Consider the following 22667-nt stretch of genomic DNA (forward strand, 5'->3'; position numbering starts at 1 on the left):
AATGAATTGGACTTGAACTCACGGCCACCGCATTGGTGAGGGGCTCCTGGGTCCATGACTAGTGTAATGTCTGTAATACTCGGGTCAGCCAAAACTTTTAAACTTCCGGTCAAAATATTACATGTAAGGAAGGAGCAATAATTATCAGAGGGTAAAAAATTATCGCCATCGCTAATTCATTTCTCGTCATCGCTAATTCATTTATCGCTATCACTAATTCATTTATCGTCATTGCAAATTCATTTACCACTATCGCTAATACATTATCGTCATCGCTAATTCAGCTATCGTCATCACTAATTGATTTATCGATACTGACAAATAATTTATTGATTTCGGCCAACAATTTATTGATATTGATTTTTCTTGATTAAATGTCAATTTGGCCCACACGAAGTAGACTACACGAGGTTGAGACAGCTGTTGTTACAATGCATGGAGAAAAACCTTTAAGGAATCGTCAGATACGGACTTCAGTAATTCCAGCTGTATTGCATGTCATTGTTGCCATGAAATTATTACATTGTACTAGAATTTACGTGTTTCCTTTTTTGCTTTGTTTTCTTGCAGATAAACAAATAAAATTCGAAGGGATCAATCATGGCGCAGTGGGTGGAATTTATGGACCCTGATGGTCAAAAGATGAGGCTTTTAACTGTTGATGATGTTATGCTACCTCCCATGCCTGGCTTGGACAAGGACTTGTCAAAGCTCCGAGAATTCAAGTTTCGTGACGATGACATTATTCTGACTACGTATCCGCGATCAGGTACGTACATGTCAATGGTCAAGACGCAATTGTGTATGAAATGATGCAAATTGTCAACTTGTCACCGTCAGGGTAAAACTAAAATGTTCCCATACCTATTCCTGTGGGTTTTTTTTTTCCTATCCTCCGTGCTTTAATAACGACCTAAATGAAAGCTGTTAGTGAACAGCATTCCTGGGTCCACGCTAATTAGTGTGTCACCATTTCTGATTGCTTACAAATAGTATAAATGACAAAGGGATAAATTGGATGTCGACCTAAGACTGTCTGGAGTGGAATGCGACATGGGTCTATTACTGAAAATTGCATTGTTTCTTATGCCGGTGTTATTGCATTGTACTTAATTTTTTTGGACAGGGGTGGGTGGGTGGGGGGGGGGGGGTTATTCGCAAAACAGCATACCAGATCTCACATTGATCCATGCAGTGTATCATTTGTACACCACATTGTGCGTGGTCAGCAGTTTTGTTCAGTCTTGACGAACATTTTTTCAGGAAATCAGATAAAAGCTGATACAGAGAACAGCTTTTTTTAATCGTCTGAGCACAGCCAATAGGTTTCCAGCTTTCAGCTTGCAAGCCAAATAATCCTAACAAGTTCAATACGTGTTCGGCCAGGGCGGCGTGGACTCCTATTGGCTAGAATGGCTGGCTTCGATTCTGTGAAATAATTCTTCCGGTCACACTGAACGATTTAGGTGACCAAGGACTTGCAATACTTTTTACTCACCACGCAAACATGGTTTTTCGTCTGTCAAATAATGGCCACTTAATTCTAATCTAAATCTTTTTTGTAAATATCACCAGAGAAAAGTTTAAATAATCTTTGTGATTGGCATTCATCGCAGGTATACTTTATCCTAACAGTGGTCCAAGCGTGGTTCTGGCTGCACGAGTTAAGACAACGAAATCCATCTCTTCGCAGCTGGAAAGTGGCCGTACTTTAGGATTTATTTATTTATTTATTTGATTAGTGTTCTACGCCGTACTTAAGAATGTTCCACTTATGCGACGGGTGCCATCATTATGGTGGGAGGAAACCGGGGAAACCCACGACCATCCGCAGGCTGCTGACAGACCTCCCACGTACGGCCTCCTTACTTTAGGAGGAATGCCACATACCTGCCAAGGTGCGGTAGTCTGGGCTGATAAAGTTCTGTTGTTGTTGAGGGCCACACGAAACAATAAAATAAACGCATAAACTATTCATTTTGCAGGTGAGAAAGTGTATTATAGGCCTATGCTTTTTTGTTTGCTTTTTAGGAACTCATTTCATGTGGGAAATCATACGTATGCTTAAGAAAGGATCATCTGAATACTACAAAGGGGAAAAAGACAGAATTTCTGGAATTAGTGAATATTAACGCTATGGAAAAGCTGGAAGACAGGGTGGTCAACACCCATCTCCCTCCAGAGCTACTTCCGGTAGACTACAAGAATCAAAAGTGCAAGTTCGTGCATGTTTTCCGTAATCCGAAGGACGTTCTGGTGTCGTTGTACAACCATTGGGTCATGGGCAAAGACTTCTTTGGATATGATGGAAAGTTTTCAGGGTTTTTTGAATTGGCAATGCAAGGACAAGGTATAGTAAAAAAAACTCAACTCCGTTATTCGTCTGTGACTATAAAATCTGCCAGGTACTACCCGTGTTGTTCCTGTACAGTCCGCTATGTCTCAACCTTTCATATATCGTATGGTTCACTGAGACGTAACGAACCGGGTGTCTCCTTGGGCCCATGACAAATTGTGTCTAATGTATTAGTTTTTTGTAATGTTTTTGTCCAAGGGACTGCTTCCGTGGCTTTATGATCAGAGTTTCCGCCTCCAAGGCGCTCAGCACTGAGATGTTAGTCAAGGAAACACGACTTGTTGGCCCGGTGTCCAGGTGAATGGGTGGTGTGTCATATCTGGTGTCTTCGGCAAGATACTTCAGTGGCGACAACCCTTTGGCTGCATGGGCTCGCCCTGCCACAAGAAGACACAGTACATGTGCACACTAATGAGTCCTCGTCGTCATATGACTGAAAAGCTGTAAAACTCTGAGCTTGTATACACACATTTGTCGAGGTTTGCTCGTGGTTTCCCCTAGAAGCTGTCCAGCATGTGCTTGAACACGTACTCGCACAGCCGCCATGCAAATAAATAAAGAGGGCGGTGCCACACTCGGGACAAATCGCTTTTCGCCATAAACAACCGTGTTCATATAAGTAAAAAATTATCGCACAGGCCATAAAACATCAATCAATCCATCATCTGTTATTTGTGTAAAATGTTTGGCCTATTCAAGCAATTTGTAGACTGCTTGTGGGTCCTTTGAGGTGATAATTAGCCGCCGACGACGCTCGTGTGGCCATTACATCAGTCTAAGACCGCTTGTATTCTATTATAAGGTGTGCATGTCTGTGCGGAAAGTTGGTCACTTGCCAAAAGTCAGTGGTTTGCCGCAGATTCCTCCACTCTTAAAACCGACAGCCATGGTATAAGCTAAAATTCTTGAGTACGGTGTTAACAGCCATCAAATAATTAAATAAAATCTAAAATGTTAGGAGAGTGAATAAAAAAATCTTTGTCGAAATAAATTGTGGATTTTTTAAACAATTTCAGTTGAATCCGGCAAGTGGTTTGACTATGAGCTGAAGTACGAAAAATTTTTCAAATCAAACCCTGACATCCCGTCCTTGGTCTTAAGCTTTGAAGAACTGAAAAAGGTAAGTATTTAGAGCTGAATGGGGAACTGACTTTCACGCCTCATGTATGTTGGGTCAAAGCTTTGTGGGCGCGGAAGGAAGGTTCTTGTGGATGGGTGACGTAAGGGTGGGGGTCTGACCGCGTCCTCTATAAGGATGCGGAGGTCGCAGTATGATTAGAACCGCGACCCCCTCGACCTTAATTCGTGCCCCCGTCAAACATGCGGAACATACGAGGGGCGCAAATTCGTGTTCTACGCACCTTTCGCGTTCTCCGTGTGCCCACGAAGGTCACGTGATAATCTATTCTCTGTGGCTTTCTCATTCTAGATCAACCTTTCTTAAGCGACAGTTCTTGTATTTGGCAACTAATTAGTGTTAATGATCAGTTTAATTACCATAGTCGAGCGTGAACGCTTAATGTTGGAATCGCTATTTTCGTGCAATTGTAAAGATATTGCACAATCGTATACTCGTAAAGTTGCAAATCGTTGTTTCCTTGTTGATTGGCTTTACTCCGCCATTGTTATGACAACTGTCTAATATGACGTCACAACACTCCACAACTTTCCTGTGTTTTATGTTGGTAAGGCCTCTGATAATTAACTGTTCTTTTCTCATGACCGCCTACCATAATTAATACTTCAGGCCAAATAATTACTGCTCAAGCGGGATTGACATTTTCTAACAGAATTTTCGTCTGTTTCATTTTATTTCAAAATTATTAATTGACAATTTTCGCTCTAAGCAATTTTATTTTCATAAATCACGCAGTCTAAGCCACATCGGAAAGGCGATGATATACGCGACGGTACAGCGACATTGAAATGAGTGAAGCGGAAGTTTCTGGTTGTGACAGCAGAAAATGGGGACGGGCGAATTTTGAACTCGAACTTGTGAAGGTGTGGTCGATGCTGTGGTAACAAGCTGAGTCAACAAAGACATCGACTTCCCGATCACATAGCTAAGAAAAATAAAATAGACCAATACTTACTTCACCTATTAACAGACGTTGGCTCTTTGGTGTGTTATATACCATCAAAATTGCACTCAGCCCTACATCTAACTTAAGCTGACTAATTTTCTGTTTGAAGGATCCAGTTCCAAATATCAAGAAAGTGTCAGAATTCCTGGGGCTTGACCGAGATGACGACTTGATCGCTGCCATCGCCGACGCCGTGTCCTTCAATAAGATGAAAGCCGGAAAGTTTGAAATCTCTTCAGATATTTTGAAACAGTTTATGACAGACGAAGCATACAACAAGATGTACAGAAAAGGTGGGTGTTTGTAAAACGCAGTACATGTATGTAGACCTTGAATTGACAATTTTGGTATATTATCTGAGTTGTGTGTTGATCTAAGCATGTATGGATTTATTTATTTATTTGATTGATGTTTTACGCCGCACCCAAGAATATTTCACTTATACGACGGCAGCTAGCAATACGGTGGAAGGAAACCAGGGAGAACCCGGGGGAAACCCACGACCATGGGCAGGTTGCTGGGAGACCTTCCCACGTACGGCCGGAGAGGACAAGACCTGGACTTGAAGTCACAGCGATGGCATTGGTGGGAGGTTTCTGGGTAATTGCACAGCGCCTGCGCGCTAACCACTTCGGCTTTGGGGGCCCCGGAGCATAAATGGCGGTATAATAGATATATAGGGATAACAGATTCTATACTTCCACTGTCTGGGCTAATATTATGTTCGTGAGCTACTGTTCGTCTAAAGACACCGACACCGGCCCGGACAGCACAGTTGGTAGAGCGTCCGCTTCGGGAGTCGGTGATGCAGGGTCAATGCTGGGTCGAGTCACATTTTAAGTAACTTCCTCGCTTGGCGTTCAGCATGAAGGGGATAGTGCAACGACTGGTTGACCCGTATCAGTACAATGGCTCGGGCGGGGCCGCTTACTTCACTTCGCCTCTCAGTAAAGCAGCACTAAATAAAAGAGCGGCGGAAATCCGTCTGCAACAAGGAGGCACATTACATGCAATCTAAGGATTCCTTCGTCGTCATATGACTGAGAAATTGTTGAGTATGACGTTAAACCCCAACCACTCACTCACTCACTCTAAAACCACACATGTACTGTGAATCATTCGCTCATGTACTGTTCTCTAAAGTAATCTATAACGCTTAATCGTAAAAATTTTAAACATCCAAATTGAAAGACGTAGATGTTACTTTAGTACCAGTAAGATTATATATATTTCACACAGCCACGATATGATGACCTAGTCATAATAACACACAGGTAGTTACTCCCATTGTGTGCAAGATAATGCAGAGGTAGTTACTCCCACTGTGTACATGGTAATACAGAGGTAGTTACTCCCATTGTGTACAAGATAATGCAGAGGTAGTTACTCCCATTGTGTACAAGATAATGCAGAGGTAGTTACTCCCACTGTGTACAAGATAATACAGAGGTAGTTACTCCCATGGTGTACAAGATAATGCAGAGGTAGTTACTTCCATTGTGTACAAGATAATACAGAGGTAGTTACTCCCATTGTGTACATGGTAATACAGAGGTAGTTACTCCCATTGTGTACATGGCAATACAGAGGTAGTTACTCCCATTGTGTACAAGATAATGCAGAGGTAGTTACTCCCATGTGGACAAGATAATGCAGAGGTAGCTACTCCCATTGTGTACAAGATAATACAGAGGCAGTTACTCCCATTGTGTACATGATAATACAGAGGTAGTTACTCCCATTGTGTACATGATAATGCAGAGGTAGTTACTCCCATTGTGTACAAGATAATGCAGAGGTAGTTACTCCCATTGTGTACATGATAATGCAGAGGTAGTTACTACCATTGTGTACATGATAATGCAGAGGTAGTTACTCCCATTGTGTACATGATAATACAGTGGTAGTTACTCCCATTGTGTACATGATAATGCAGAGGTAGTTACTCCCATTGTGTACATGATAATGCAGAGGTAGTTACTCCCATTGTGTACATGATAATGCAGAGGTAGTTACTCCCATTGTGTACAAGATAATACAGAGGCAGTTACTCCCATTGTGTACATGATAATGCAGAGGTAGTTACTCCCATTGTGTACATGATAATACAGAGGTAGTTACTCCCATTGTGTACATGATAATACAGAGGTAGTTACTCCCATTGTGTACATGACAATACAGAGGTAGTTACTCCCATTGTGTACATGATAATGCAGAGGTAGTTACTCCCATTGTGTACATGATAATACAGAGGTAGTTACTCCCATTGTGTACATGATAATGCAGAGGTAGTTACTCCCATTGTGTACATGATAATACAGAGGTAGTTACTCCCATTGTGTACATGATAATGCAGAGGTAGTTGCTCCCATTGTGTACATGATAATGCAGAGGTAGTTACTCCCATTGTGTACATGATAATACAGAGGTAGTTACTCCCATTGTGTACATGATAATGCAGAGGTAGTTACTCCCATTGTGTACATGATAATACAGAGGTAGTTACTCCCATTGTGTACATGACAATACAGAGGTAGTTACTCCCATTGTGTACATGATAATACAGAGGTAGTTACTCCCATTGTGTACATGATAATACAGAGGTAGTTACTCCCATTGTGTACATGATAATGCAGAGGTAGTTACTCCCATTGTGTACATGATAATGCAGAGGTAGTTACTCCCATTGTGTACATGATAATGCAGAGGTAGTTGCTCCCATTGTGTACATGATAATGCAGAGGTAGTTACTCCCATTGTGTACATGATAATACAGAGGTAGTTACTCCCATTGTGTACATGATAATACAGAGGTAGTTACTCCCATTGTGTACATGATAATGCAGAGGTAGTTGCTCCCATTGTGTACATGATAATGCAGAGGTAGTTACTCCCATTGTGTACATGATAATACAGAGGTAGTTACTCCCATTGTGTACATGATAATGCAGAGGTAGTTACTCCCATTGTGTACATGATAATACAGAGGTAGTTACTCCCATTGTGTACATGACAATACAGAGGTAGTTACTCCCATTGTGTACATGATAATACAGAGGCAGTTACTCCCATTGTGTACATGATAATACAGAGGTAGTTACTCCCATTGTGTACATGATAATACAGAGGTAGTTACTCCCATTGTGTACATGATAATGCAGAGGTAGTTACTCCCATTGTGTACATGATAATACAGAGGCAGTTACTCCCATTGTGTACATGATAATACAGAGGTAGTTACTCCCATTGTGTACATGATAATGCAGAGGTAGTTACTCCCATTGTGTACATGATATACCGTTCCTTAATCGGATGGCTATGAAGGTCAGATTTACTCATTATAATAACAGTATGATAATAATCAATATTTTATACCATTAATTGGAAATAACCTTTGAACGTCCGCTTTGGAGAGCGTCGAACTGGGTGCTGTCATATATGTAACTGTGGTCTGTTCGTCAATAAGTTGCTGTCTAAACTCGCATCCCCTATTGTTTATACTTTAGAATCTGATGATGAAAGCCTGGAAGTTTGAAAAGAAAATAATCAAAAATGCAACAAATTAATAACAATTTGATTTTCCCTCTCATATCGTTGTCATTTTACTGCAATAAACAAACCTATATTTCTTAATTGTCTGTTAAATGACATTTTACTTTTCTTTTTGTTCGTAGGCGTAGCCGGTGACTGGAAAAACTGGTTTACGGTAGCCCAAAATGAGCGTTTCGATGCCGAGTTTGAAAAATATATGAAGAATTCCTCACTCAAACCCAGGATCCAGTGGGAATAAAAGTTGTTCAAACTTTGCAGAGTACAAGAGAAAGTGATTTAAATGAAGAAATATGTAATGATGAGTGAAGGATTCACTGGTGTACCCAAACCCCAGCGATGAGAAACTCTAATATTCCAACCTTACACAGGGTGTCAGAGCTATGGGCTATGTTTATTAGGCGTCATTCATGGCCATCGCCATATCTTCCATGACAACTAACACCCATGTGATCAAACATAATTTGAAACTTCCGCATGCGCTGTTACGACCTACAAGGTACTCTTTAGTGGGGCACTGGGGCGAGGTACGGTCTCAGTTCAAAGCTGCTCTTCTAAAACTGCCTAATCGAAGAGAGTGACGATTTATGGGAATATAACCATGGACTTTGAAAAATGTCTACCGGTACAAGTTATGAATGAATTTTCCTCAGAAAAGCGAACAAAGACGAGTGCCGGAAAGCCTCGTAAAGCGCTTTGCAGAAGCTGCTTTGACGATGTTTCTGTTTGTAATTTCCTATTTGCATACTCCTAGTAGCGTGGATTTTCAGAAATTAGATTCTTGGATCCCGTGACAACAGTTGTCAGTAAATTGACCAATCAAGTTAGACTTTACTGCTGAACCTATCGCGTCCCATATCACAGTGATGAGTGTAGGGGGATAGTATACTGGTGAAAGAGAGCTACTAATATATACTATCACCAGGAAGGCCCTTCTTCGAGAAAAGCACCTCAGGTATATTCCCATCTCAACGAGCTCATACACAATTACCTCCCTTGCTTGCCATGAACCCAACATATTTGCATTTTGATGTTAGTAAATATTCATTGATTTAACGGTATGAGGAGTTTGCGTGTTGTCCTCTTTATGTCCACCCTCATATAGAAAGGTCATGTAGGGTTCACCCGTTAGTTTGTGCAGTGATGTGGAGTAAAGGTCTTCCTGACCATATATAGCCCGGAATGACCCAATAACATAAAGGTCAGAAGTTGAATGTATCTAAACGGCTGTGGTGATTGAACCACAACTGGTGGACCATGGAAAGGCGTAGCGCGCTTGGGTCATCCAACTACACCCTATTTTCCACGGGTAAAGATGGCGTCTCCACGTTCTGTATGACCCTTAAACTATGGCCTTCTCCCTAAATCGTCTGATCCCTATCGGAAATGAATTGACTGATGGACAGATAGATTCTTGTTAAACACGTTGATCAAAAATCGTTCACCAATATGCCCAGCGTGGGGTTTATCTGTGGAGCAAACTGGAGTGACCGTTATATAACCATACCCGGGTAAATATGACGTTAGGATCACATCAGCTACATTTGTGCAGGTTTTAAATGCCTTCAAATGTCTTTTGTTTTGTAAAACTTTCTAATTTGAGGAGGAAATAAAATTTGTCTCCCTGTAGAACCCAAAATGTCAGGCATATATGATTGTTTAAAGTGTAATACCCGCAATATAAATAGGTCTGTTGACAAACGCTAATTGTGCAGCCCTAGAAAGGCTTTGAGCCCTTGGACTATTCACTATGTCAAAGTTACATCTTATTTTTCTTTGATGAATATGGAGTCTTATGTTAAATAGAGTACCAGAATTAAAAATCTTCTGTTGTGTATATTAGCCTATGATAGAACTTTGAAAATGCGTTCTTACTGCCCAAAGGTATATACATGTAGGCACAATAAATACAATATATTTGTTTATTGATATATTTATTTAATTGTTGCTTAACGACATACTTTAAAATTTTTTATTTACAAGATGGCAATCAGATTTTAAGGGGAGAGGAAACCGGTGTGTCGGGGATAAACCACCAACTTTTGGTAAATTACTGACATGTTTCCAACATTTGATGTACAGATTTTCACATGTATCACTGGCGCCCCATGTTTTATGTGCCCATAAAGTATTCCATCCACAGTTTTAAAAACGTACCTATTTCTTCAACCCAAGACACCGCCGTCCAAGGAAGGCGAAAATATGCACTCTGATATAAAATTAAACCATCAGTCGCAAGTTATTTCTATAACCCGAGAATTCACTTGTTTCCACTGTGACGCCACCCATTGTCCGAAATAAATAAGCTTAGCTAAGCGTATATGTATAGATGAGATCATATCTCCGTTGCTGTGTGATTTTGTCGATTTCACATGCAAGTCGGTTGGCCTCGGTGACAGGAGGACTGGACTCGTTTGAATTACCCATGGCACTAACATAACTTAATATTGTTTTTATTCCATAGCTAAGGAACGGTCACTTTGTCTTTCCGTAGATGTGAGGAAACCAACATGTATTTGTGACGTCAGCAGTGAAGGATTTGCTCACGCAATTTCTCAAATTTTGACACAGCCCTTTCTAGCGTCCGCTTCAGGTCGTCGGCAACACATCTGGCAAGTATGAAGTGGCTAGGACGAACGGTTGTGCAGAAACTCAAATGCACACATACATACACACATATACCCACGCGCGCTTGTATACGGGAATATATACGCCTATAAGGATGATCCGTCTGTCAGATACATATACAATACTTCGAGTCTAAAGTCGTTACTTCATAAATGATCGTGAAATATAAGTGTTATATTTGGAAATGGCCTTGCGGTTATTTGCCCGGAACGTCCATATTGTTTGACGGGTGGTGTACGAATGTCTGTTTCGACACATAGATTTATAAACAATTATGCCAATGTACTGATTAAAAAAGTTTATCGTACTCTTCAGATTTTAAATTAACTGTTGTCCTTTTTCTGGTTGGTTTTAAGAGCATCCATCTATTTGTGCCTTCATTTTCATGTCGGAAGCAGCAAATTTGTGCCTGGTTTGAAGATGGCGCTTCAAGAAGTACAGTCATTTTGGAAAAAGCACTGTTGTGTAATTGTGCAAAAACTTCATTTGTCAACTGTATGTGCATTCTTAAAACTCAAAACCTCTTCTTAAAGAACTAGACGGTCAAATACACGAAAAGTATGAGGACATCCCTACTCTATTTCTCCAGTCTCTATACACAAATTTCTCACACAGATATAGTTGTTAGGATTTCATCACTTATTGTATCGGTGTTTACAATTTATTTCTTTATTTATTTGATTGGTGTTTTACGCCGTACACAAGAATATTTCATTTATATGACGGAGGCCAGCATTATGGTGGGAGTGAACCGGACACAGCCCGGGGGAAACAAGACCATCGGTGTTTACTAAAACTGGTCACCGCTGCATTAACGTCAAAGATGTTCATCTCCACTACAATCAAGGGTTACCATTCATGGGATGTTTCGCTGTTCATCGAGTATCTTAATTTTTCATTAACAATACTTATTCGAAATTTGGGGAAACCGTATATGTATAGGCATTACGATGGGTACAAAATGTGTTGCACTTTTGGGGGTCTATACCTATTCTCATGTGAACACGAATATATGCAGAAACTATTTAGGAATAATCTTCACAAGGCCTGGTCTTTATCATTCACTAAACGGTGTATTAATGATCTGTTAGCTTTAAGCAATCCATATATAGCAAAGGCTGTGAAAGACCCACCCAGGAAACCACAGAATCTCAAGATGGTGCACCTTATCTGGACCTATATCTATACAAAGACCAAAACGTTTTCCTCTCTTGCACACTTAACGACAAGAGGGATAGTTTTAATTGTGATATTCTAAATTATCCTTACTTAGACAGCAATATACCGAAGGGTCATGCATATGGCGTGTACATATCTCGCCATAGCTTTTGTTAGATCGTGTGTGTTATGTGACGATTTCAATCAACGTCACAAACTAGTGTGTCACTGTTATTCCATCCATGGGCTATCTTTACTCTAAGTTTCTTAAGCTTTACCACTGGAATAATTCTCTTGCAAGTAAATATCGACAGAGTGTCCAGAATATCTGGCTGTGTCCAATTTCGCTTTACCCGGGGGTAGATACTGTATATTCATCGTATTAACTGAAATCGCCACGTTGGATACATGAACAGTTGCAGTCAAAGCTCTATTGAGATTGATATTGAATTATCGACCACTTAGATATTATCAAGGTACACGACTTAAAAACCGATTTCACTCATTCGCCCAGAACATACCTTTGCGCCTTTCCAAAATCAGTGGAAACTGTTGACTGCTTCTCTTTGCAGGATTCCGTCCTAACTTTGTAGTTTATACACTTTCTTAGTTCTTTGGTAGTTTGTGTTAAACGTCGACTTGGGAATGGGCCATGCGATTACTGATCTGGAGCGTCCACTTATGTAGACGGATATTTGCTTCGACTTATACACTGACATTATGCAAAAATAATTTCGTGAAGTGAAAAGCTATATTCTCGGTTCGCTTGAATCTTCTTTGTTGCGCTATCGCCCATATGGCTTTCGCCTCCTCGGGATAAACATGGTTTACAAAAATTTATTTTTCTTGTGAATGAGATTGATTGATTGATTTATTTATTGTTGGCAGACCTTCCCACGTGCGGCGGGAGAATGACGGATATATCCCTATTCAGTTTCTGCCTTATGTAGTATTTTGATACTACTAAGATACTTTTATAAGAACAAGTATATATAATGCATATGTCAGCCAGTAGACAGACATTAGCCAATCAAGTATTCGACTTCCCGACCATGACCCCAGGTAACCTTGTGGAAATGTGACGGTACGTTGTGAACCATGTGACATCCACGGGACACAAGAGAAGAGACAGAAATCTGCCAAACAAACATTGTATTTCATACTCCACATCAACAATGTGATGTTCGATGTGTGAATTTTATCTTATTTATAATTTTTGGCCCCTGTTATTTTCTTTCTATGCCATAAGACAGTCAAAATCAGCAGAGCTATAACCTTGACTAAAATTTATTATGTACATCGGTTTATCCTGTACAGGCACGAATATAAAACTGGTATCACTCACTTATGGCGGAAATATCACTTTACCAAAAAGTATTTCCTAAATTCATTAAATATTGAGAGTTGTGATTCCACCAAAAACATAACTTAACGAAATATCAGTAAAAAGTATCATTGCCAGTACTGTAGAAGATTGTACTGCACGGCCACAGGGGCCGAATGTGTGCCTTGTAGTGAAGTTTTGTGAATTTGCTTGTAGTCCACGGGTACATTCTCTTTAAATTTAAACAATTTGCAATTGTTTGAACAGTAGCAACTTTTACGATATCTATAAGACAAAACAAAGTTAGGTGATTTAAATAGAAAATGTGGTGATGTTAACTGCAGTCTGTTGGACGTCACGGGTCAAGGATTACTCCACATCCTGTCATCACATTTAATAACCATCCACATGACAACATTGCATAGGCACCAGGACCCCGTTGTTCGAAAGTTTGTAAGCTAATACTGGTAGTAAGTCATATTATACATCTAATATCTTAGTCAAACTCAGCAGCCAATCCAGTGGTCAAAGTAGATAATGGAACAGTAACACATTTAGATCACATATGTAACATCGTAATTATCATAGGACGAAGTAAGAAAATTGAAGCCGTGTCTTAAATTTAAGTCTGGTAGTAAGTCTTAAAAATAATTTTGAACAACTGGGTTCATGTCTTGGGGATGCTTCATCCACATGCTGAATCCTAGTTTATACAGGAAGCCATAGTTTAGACAAAAAGTAATTCTTGGTATTATAAATTTCTGTTTGGTTGACAACATCTATAGGCCTTGGGCTTGCTAGAAAATAAACAGGGGACGTTTTAGCGGTTAATATCCGTATACTCTTTATTAGATAATCCGTTTATCCATGATAATGAAACATCTGACGAAAGAAACTATATACGAACAAGTGTTGGTGACAATTTAATCAGTGAAATGTACAGAAACTAACAGTATTGAATGCAAATTTCGAACTCCATGCACCTTAAGAATACTCACGTGTCTGTAACAGAAAATGCCGGCATGGTATTGGTGTGTTATGACCATTACTGTGGCATGCCATGAGCAGCCTAACTACGTTCGTTATATTCATTCACATTTCTGCTATCATATTTTTGAGAAATTTTAACACGAACTTGAATACTTTTTAATGTATGTACAGCCTTGGGTACCTTAACTGTGTTTGCGGGTCTACGATAGTCAGTTAGAAAGTGGTTAATATTGTCTATTGAAAATAAAGTTTTGTGAATTATTCCGTATTTTGGCTGCATCATAAAACTTAGATACAGTGAACTCCAGGAAAAGAATGATTTCCCACGGTTCACAGGTGCTTTAGCCTGGGATATCGCGATGCACACTGTGTTACATGTGTCTAAGCCGCATCAGGGGCACATATGCTGCTACATGTACTTGCAGAATTGCCAAGTGGCTTTTAGCCATAATCGTTCATTCATTTTTATATGTTACTTTGCCCTCACCGGGGTGTCACAGTACCCACTCGCCTAGACCAGCATCGTCAGCAATCGTCTGACACCTGTTTGTGCCATACTGATCTGAATGACGTGACTTGTCATACCGTCCTGATCTACGACAGTCCATGTCAGGGCTTCATAAGTCCGGCTGTACCAAAACGCTACAGAATCCGACAGTCACTGTCAAAAACAAAGCACCTAATGAAAGAATGAATTTGGAGGTCACAAAACAAGCATTGACAGAAACACTGTAGACCAATCTACGCAGCAATGTATCAGTTTGAAATTCTTTTTTCAAGTCCGCCAACATACGACGGGGCCATATGCAGTTATATGAAATGTATTCCAAACCCTTTCCTAAAACCCCACCGTAGAGTTAACAGTCATAAGTCCAGAATGCTCTGTCTAGAATCATAAGTCCAAATCCTCTGTCCAGAATCATGCCCAGAACGCTCTGTCCAGAATCATAAGTCCAGAACGCTCTGTCCAGAATCATGTCCAGAACGCTCTGTCCAGAATCATAAGTCCAGAACGCTCTATCCAGAATCATAAGTCCAGAACCCTCTGTCCAGAATCATAAGTCCAGAACCCTCTGTCCGGAGTCTGAAGTCGTGGATACTTTGATTAGCAATACCATTACTGGAGAGGTAACTGTTAGCAAATTTACAAGCAATTCAACAGTGTGACAACACGATAATTAGAGGCACTATTACAAAACTTGAAAGTATCTGCTATCTGTGGTATGTATCTACAATCTGTTTTAAACAGGACCATAGTTAGTGACGCTATTACAAAAGTTAAAAGACACCTTTAAGTCGTATTTCATGTCATTGTTTTTTTTTAAATAAATCCTGACCGGGGTAAAAGGCTATAAAGTGATGACATTTACGAGAAAAGTTTGGAAAAACTGATGTACGATGCTTTGTGAATGTCTAGGATTAAATGGAGTTGCTTTCAACCTGGATAAGTCTGATCAACCATGTTAGATGGTGCAGATGATGAATTAAGTACTCCCAGATCTTTAGCATCCATTAACACAATAAAACAAGTCTTTACGTTTATAACTAGTCAGTTGTGAAATAAAACACTCTGTGGAATGAAATAATCCTAAAATGCACCAGGCATTGTGCAGACGATGAAAATGGCATTCTCATATCGCAACGGTTGCATGTCGGCTACATGGTATCTGAAAGGATGGAACAAATACAATAACTAAATCTGTTGATTTATTTATTTATTTGATTGGAGTTTTACGCCGTACTCAAGAATATCTCACTTATACGACGGCGGCCATCATTATGGTGGGTGTAAACCAGGCACAGCCCGGAGGGAAACCCATGACCAGACGTTACGTCAATGATTATCGTTTACACAAGATAAGAGAGCCTTTATTGTGTGCGTAAAATGCCTGTTACATTAAGAAAAACGTGTCACGTGCATAAAACAACAGTTACATGGAGGCCAAAAGTTTTAAAGGATGAAGCGATTGGTCTTTGTTTTCGGGATTATGAAGCTATGCAAAACATTTCCATCTTTCCACCTATCGCAGGATAACATTGTAAGTTATTTCCTTCCTTTATTAAACCATTTTTTGAAACAAAAAATTCTCGAAAACAATGCACAAATTTAACTTAGTTTCAATCTAATTTACTCTTTTAAGTGTGTGTGCCGTGTTAACATTATTTTGCTTACATGGGAAGTCTTTGGTTAAAGCACAGTCTGTAACCTTTATCAAGAGAGAATGAGGAAAGGTGGAACAGATGAGAAGAAGTTTTACAGATTGTGAAGAAAGTTAATTATTACGATTTACACGTTATCAATTTAACTATATTTTACAAAATTAATTTACACTTTTCGGAGAGGAATGCTGCTGAATACATGTTCGAACTCAAATGACCAGTCACGGTGTAGGGCAGAGAGCCCTTAAGGCTGACACAATTAAAAAACAAAAGTGTATTTTTAGGCCACTGGCTGCGTACTTTCGGGTTGCATTATCGAAATACATATAATCCACGAATGCACCAAATATAAAAGCTGCACTCGGTGGACGCAGACGAACGCTCTGTTTCGGCGAACTTTGATTGTTGCAGTTTACCACTTGCCATTTTGTTTTCAAACATACGTAAATCCATTTGTCAAAGAGATAACTTTTGATAAACAATGCTGCACGCAGTTGAACTGCTGGGGTGTAGTGAGCCGGTATAAATAGAGCCCTGGTCGCCAACGGTCTCGCCAGGATACTTCGATTCACGACAATGAACAAGTTCCTCCTCATAGCCCTGGTGGCTGGGGTTGCCCTGGCAACCAACCGACGGGAAATATACGGTAAGACAAATTCCATATTATATCCTAGAAAACGTTTCATTAAGTAATTTGCTGAAACATATCCATTCGTCAGGAAAACTTCGGTCTAATAATTGAATCAAAAACTAGATGAAAACTTTTTGTTGGCTTCTTCTACGTGATGAAATATTCTGCAACAAGAGGGTGTAGGTTGTTTACTATGCTCTAAGAATTACATGCAATGATCTTAAAAAAATTTCTGTCACCTCATAGAAAACCTTTTTTCTCTAAGTTTATTGAGGGTATAAATGTGATTAATAATATCAATTCCTAGAATGAATTGTTTTCTACCGTTTTCAGCATATAAATATAAAGTATAAACATGTTTACAGCAGGAACATGTGCTATATAGGATAGGGTGGTATTTCATATTTCCTCCATATTTATCACTTATCGATGTTATTGACTTTTTATACATTTCATTTTCAAATCCATTATTACTAAATTAACCCTCAAGACGTTGGGTGCTCAATATTTCCATTTGACCATGTTTTGCACGTTCGTTTGTTCGAAATTAATCTTATTTTTATCAGATATAAGTTGCAGGAATCTCAACAGGAAATATTGTCCCTTGGAATGTTTCGTTATTATCCGAACTTTTGAATAATAAGGTGCCAACTGTAGGAATTTTGAAAATTTCTACACCTCTAAACAGTGAATACTTTGATTCTGACTAGTTTTTACTCTGCCAAACTACAAGTAAGCTCTAATCAGACAGCTTGCTTTATAGATATACGACCTTTTGTATCGTATAGATTTAATCTTTACATGCACGATTTGCCAAACAATAGCATATACCAGGATAGTCAATTGTGTTTATTTTGATAGCTTACTAGAAATGTACTAAATGATCAAAAATCGTTAGAAGATTATGGTATTTAACTGAATTTTATGGATTCGGAACTTTGGACGCCAACAAGCAAGTGACAATGTTTAAATGTTTTCCAGTGCCAGTGATTTGAAATGAATTCCGGGAATTTCATTAATGCTAAAAGTTAGACGATGAACAGTTTTTCCTGCCATTACAATTTCCAGATAAGCTTCAGAAACGTGAGCTGGACTTGAACTCACCGCATTGGTGAGAGACTCCTGGGAAATTGCAGAACGCCGGGGTGCAAATCACCTCGGCCACGCAGGTCTCCCGTAGTTGATATCAGAGTTAATCATATTTATATTTTTAAAATATCGTCGTATTTCAGATTAATTTAATGTCTTTGAATATAAACAGCAAAATTACACTCAAATAAATTTATTAGACATGCATTATTTTGAACACTATTATGCAAAGACGATATACTTGAAGAGGTGGCCATAAGCACCAACCATACAAAAATATTTCCTGAAAGAACAATCGAAAAAAATATTAAAGACCATATTTGCAAATAACTTTTTACACTCTTCAATCTGATATTAGTATCACGTTTTCTACTCCTTTAGCAATAGTTCAGAAAAGGCAATTCTCTCTCTTCACGTCTGTGCGCAATTTCTTGTAACTGAGAAATGCTCTTTTTTTTCTTGTAACTGAGAAATGCTCTTTTTAATTGTCCATGCTATGTACAAAATGTAAACTTGGTTACAGCTGTTGAAACGTTACGCTTTGTGTGGATGTAAAGTTAGTGATTCCCTGATTATGATAACTCTACTCACTAAAATCCCTCATTTATTTCATCATTTATGTCTCTTACTCACACTCTTTCGGTGTGTTTCTGTCTTGTTACGAAAGTCTGCTCCCCGCTTGTTGTTGTTGATGTTTGTTTTTACAGAAAGCACTCTGTCTGAAGAAATCGAAACAGGTATATTCATTTTTCATTCACGATTTACAAACTTGACCAAGCTATGATCAAAGTATCTGACCAGGGGGAATACTATTGTCCACAAATTTCTTGATTTGCTTGGTTATCTTGATTTGTATCTGCAGAGTGTATGTATTTTACAAAACATTTCGTATGTTATCTCTATGGGGATTTGGGGGTTTGTGTGGGGGTATGTGTGAGAGGAGGTGTGTTTTCGAACGTTGTTAACATTCAGACATATAAATGTTATCATGAGTAGCTCTTGTAGTAATACTGATAATTAGACACACCTTGGAAAACCCTATCTAAAAGCAGATAGATTTGATTCCTGATTCAGCTTCGAATCAGTGGAAAATTGCCTGCATTTTAAGTTTCCTTTGACTTTTACAACTATTAAAACTGCCTCAGTTCAGTTTATCTCAGTTACCCAGTCAGCGTATATAATGTGTATGTAACTGCGAGACCCCCATAAAGCCATAGCCTCATGTATATATATCCTTACAACCATACTGTATGCTGCAATCCATCAATCAATAAGAAAATATGTCGTCCTTTTCCAGCGTATAGAGCAGGCTCTTCTTACGTCTACAACTATGAGACTCAGGTTGTCAACGGCCTCCCCTTGACGGCGCCCGTGTATTCCATTGTCAAGGTCAAATGCAAGGTCATCATGGAGTTCAAGACTGCCAGCAAAGTTGTCATGAAGGTATGATAATTTCTTTTGATTAGAAGTAATTTTTCTTTCAAGTTGATGAATACGTTAGATCACTGATGAAGGCAATATGTATATTTTTTTATTTATTTGATTGGTGTTTTACGGCGTACTCAAGAATATTTCACTTTTGGTGGGAGAAAAGCGGGCAGATCCCGGGGAAACCCACGGCCATCCGCAGGTTTCTGCCAGACCTTCCCACGTACGGCCTGAGAGGAAGCCAGCATGAGCTAACCATCTGAGCCACGGAGCCAATATGTATACTGACATTGCCGTGATTAGAGTTATAACCTTAGTTAAAAAATAGGCCTACATACCACTGACAACAACAAAAGACACTGAGCCCGGTGAAAGTTGAATGTTGGTAATTCATCTATCCCATACAGACGATGCTTACAAAGGGCTTTTTTATTTATTTATTTTCTGTTTTGTTTATGAGAAAGTTTTAAAATATATCACAGATGATACTTTGGAACTGAAAGATGTTTTGTCTTTCTTACACAAATCATTCACTGAATGTAAGTGACCCTAACAAGAGCTTGATGAGCATACGTAAATCTTCAATTCGAATCTCACACCAACCCGTTTACCAACTCTCATACTTTTGTTTGACTGCTATCCTCTCATATTGCATAGAGTTTGCCATCAATCAATCCAGCGAGTTATCATTAATAAAGGGCTAAATTAACAACTATTTGAATCGATTGCTATTTTGAACTTAATGACAGATTGATGGCGTCACTTTGCATAAGCTGAATGGCAGGGTGGAGGCCGTCGACCCGACCAATGAGATCGTGCCAGATGAGGTATTAGTACCAATCACGGACGACGACACTGCCATCATCGAACGTGCGCTTACATTGCCGGTGAAGTTCAGGTAGGTGTGACACCAAGGCAATTGTAGCCATCCGCCGGATTGTGTTTATTTATTTATTTATTTTTATTCATTTTCTTTCAATTTCTTTCTTTATTTATTTATCTTTGGGATTATATTTTTACCTGCTTATTTCATTTTTTTCATACGATATGTAAACAGCATAAAATCCCTTTTCAGTTATGCCTGACATGAGTTTTTTTTTACAATCGTCTGTGCATGTAACGTTATAGAAAGCTCTCCAACAGGTACACGAATGGCTTCGTCAGCGGAATCGTTTGCGAATCGGAGGATCCCGAATGGTCTGTTAACTTCAAGAAGGGTTGTCTGGGCTTGCTCCAGGTGAACTTGGAGAAGTCAAAGCTGATTGAAGCCAGTGAGCCGGTTTACACGGAGGACTACTCCGGTGTGACCGTTAACGAGGCCTACACTGTTATGGAGGTAAGATGAAGCAGTATACAACAGTTCAGATGTATTCATCGCCAAGTCTCAAATGCGAAGTTTTACCTCAAAACAGACGGCACTAGACCAATTCTTATATCCCACATATAGTTTAAAAATAATACTTCTTTATTATCAATAAGCGAGATATCACACTCAGAAAATCGAATGCGTAGCCATGTATCAATTTTTGACTAAACTCAAGCATGAGTTATTTCTACAACCCAAAAGGGCGACTGTTTCCGCTCACCTTACTTGAACCCGGACCCTGTTTTGCCGTTTAATCGTATGAACGTGAGGGAGGCAACGTGCGACGCACAACAGTGTTTTCGGTTTGTCTATCATAGCGTGTATTTATTTGATTAAACAGCCCTTTTCGATCTGCTTTGGTTTCCAGACAAGCCCTGCTGGTGAGTGTGCATGCACATATATCGTGGAGGAGAACGGCGGAGAGGCTGGCGAGGGAAAAACCATCGAGGTGACCAAAGTCAGGAACTTCGAGGACTGTCTAGAGAGACCGACCTTCTACCACGACAACCTCGGAACAAAGCCTTGTGCAAAGTGTGACGCTGTGCCCGTGAGTCGGATCTTCTCCTTCCGCTGTTCTCTCTACAGCAACGCTGAATCATTCATATGGCTAGAAAGTCTAACAGAGATTTACAGATGTTTAATTTACTATATACTCGGTTTACATATAAATAATGCAATTTATTTTCTAACTTGCTGTAAGGCCTTAGATGTTTTTGTGGGTGGTTTATTCAAATTAGATTCATAAACTTAGGATTCTATCTTCCAAGATTTAGAAACGTACATATCTGCAACTTCTAACTTGCTTTATGACATCAGATATCATCAGGGGTAATATAATCACACTTGGTTCATAAACTTTATTGTTCTTGGGGTTTCCATGTTCTATCTTGGTTTATAACACTAGTAGCCCTAATGGATGTTCCACGTTCTCACCGCGTTTATAACTATACATGGCCTTGGGTGTTCCATTATTGTAGTATTTACCTTCATAAAATAATTTGTATAATGTGTGACATGCCTAACACTTATTTGACCACAGTGTGATCGAGAGCTATTAACCCTAACAACAATAAACACCTTAGCCAAAGACACTTTCACCCTGGACAGCTTTCTGTACAAGTTTGAAATCGTATTATATTTTAGAACCGTCATTATATATATTTATTCCAACTCTGATGCACGAATACTCAGTATCGTAGAAGTAACAATGACCGTATAAACGCTATGCTACTTTCGTTTATCGTATAACCATTTTTTTACTCCTGGGAACAGAAAAAACGTAAGTTCACAGCCGATGTGATCCTGCTCTCCTTTATGAATAGGCCAGAAGATGTTGAAAAAGACTGACAGATATATAGCTTGATAGGGTTAAAATAGACCATTTACGGCACTACGACGCGTCTTTCACGATAAAAGGTACTAGAAATATGACTTACGAAGTTTTTTGAAAGTGACCCAAGCTCTCTACAAGGGAAGCAATTTTTGTAACAGCAATGCCCTCTACCTGTTTGAATAACAACACAACAGATTTAAAAAAAAACCAATACAAATGAATAATCATAGTTGGTATTATTATGCGAGTAGGCAGAAGGCCCTGCTATTACAGAAAGATTTCCTTCCCTTTGCAGAAGGTTGGTGAGCCCCATTGCTGCGCCTAAAATCAGGCTCATGTTATAAGACAACCATCTTAACCACCTCCATTCTTGAAATCATGAAAAACCTATTCTTAATTGACAGTAAACTTTGAAAAAATTAATTTCAATTAATTATTGACTTTAAACCTTGAAAGAATCCGTTCTTCATTTCCATTATTTTCATCACCGAAGAAAAAGCCTCTTGAAGCGAGGAGTGAAGTTAACATGGTACTGACCGGTAGTAGAGAGCAATTCTTCATCCAGACGGCG

General features: G+C 39.3%; 2 protein-coding genes across 2 annotated transcripts in view; both read left to right on the plus strand.

The window, feature by feature from the left end:
• The window catches only part of LOC135475146 (sulfotransferase 1C2A-like), a 14745-nt gene extending 3880 nt beyond the window's left edge, over positions 1-10865 (plus strand). Inside the window, 6 exon segments of the mRNA XM_064754912.1 lie at positions 571-769; positions 2032-2102; positions 2104-2350; positions 3373-3476; positions 4550-4733; positions 8115-10865. Of these exon segments, the coding sequence (XP_064610982.1) occupies positions 601-769; positions 2032-2102; positions 2104-2350; positions 3373-3476; positions 4550-4733; positions 8115-8230 (891 nt within the window). The 5' untranslated portion in view covers positions 571-600 and the 3' untranslated portion in view covers positions 8231-10865.
• Positions 10866-16825: 5960 nt separating this feature from the next.
• On the plus strand, positions 16826-22110 carry LOC135475026 (vitellogenin-6-like). The gene is made up of 7 exons (XM_064754757.1): positions 16826-16895; positions 18677-18706; positions 19267-19412; positions 20147-20295; positions 20526-20733; positions 21131-21310; positions 22036-22110. The coding sequence occupies exons 1-7, from the start codon at positions 16826-16828 to the stop codon at positions 22108-22110; spliced, it is 858 nt and encodes a 285-aa protein (XP_064610827.1).
• Positions 22111-22667: the final 557 nt, after the last annotated feature.

This window comes from Liolophura sinensis, chromosome 9, assembly GCF_032854445.1.
Source record: "Liolophura sinensis isolate JHLJ2023 chromosome 9, CUHK_Ljap_v2, whole genome shotgun sequence".
Lineage (NCBI taxonomy): Eukaryota > Metazoa > Mollusca > Polyplacophora > Chitonida > Chitonidae > Liolophura > Liolophura sinensis.

What these genes read in the sequence shown, in the direction of transcription:
- LOC135475026 (XM_064754757.1), top strand. Translation starts at nt 16,826, where the DNA reads ATGAACAAGTTCCTCCTCATAGCCCTGGTGGCTGGGGTTGCCCTGGCA. An exon ending in CCAGCAAAGTTGTCATGAAG is followed by an intron (nt 19,413 to 20,146) that starts GTATGATAATTT and finishes ACTTAATGACAG; the next exon opens with ATTGATGGCGTCACTTTGCA. An exon ending in ACATTGCCGGTGAAGTTCAG is followed by an intron (nt 20,296 to 20,525) that starts GTAGGTGTGACA and finishes GTAACGTTATAG; the next exon opens with AAAGCTCTCCAACAGGTACA.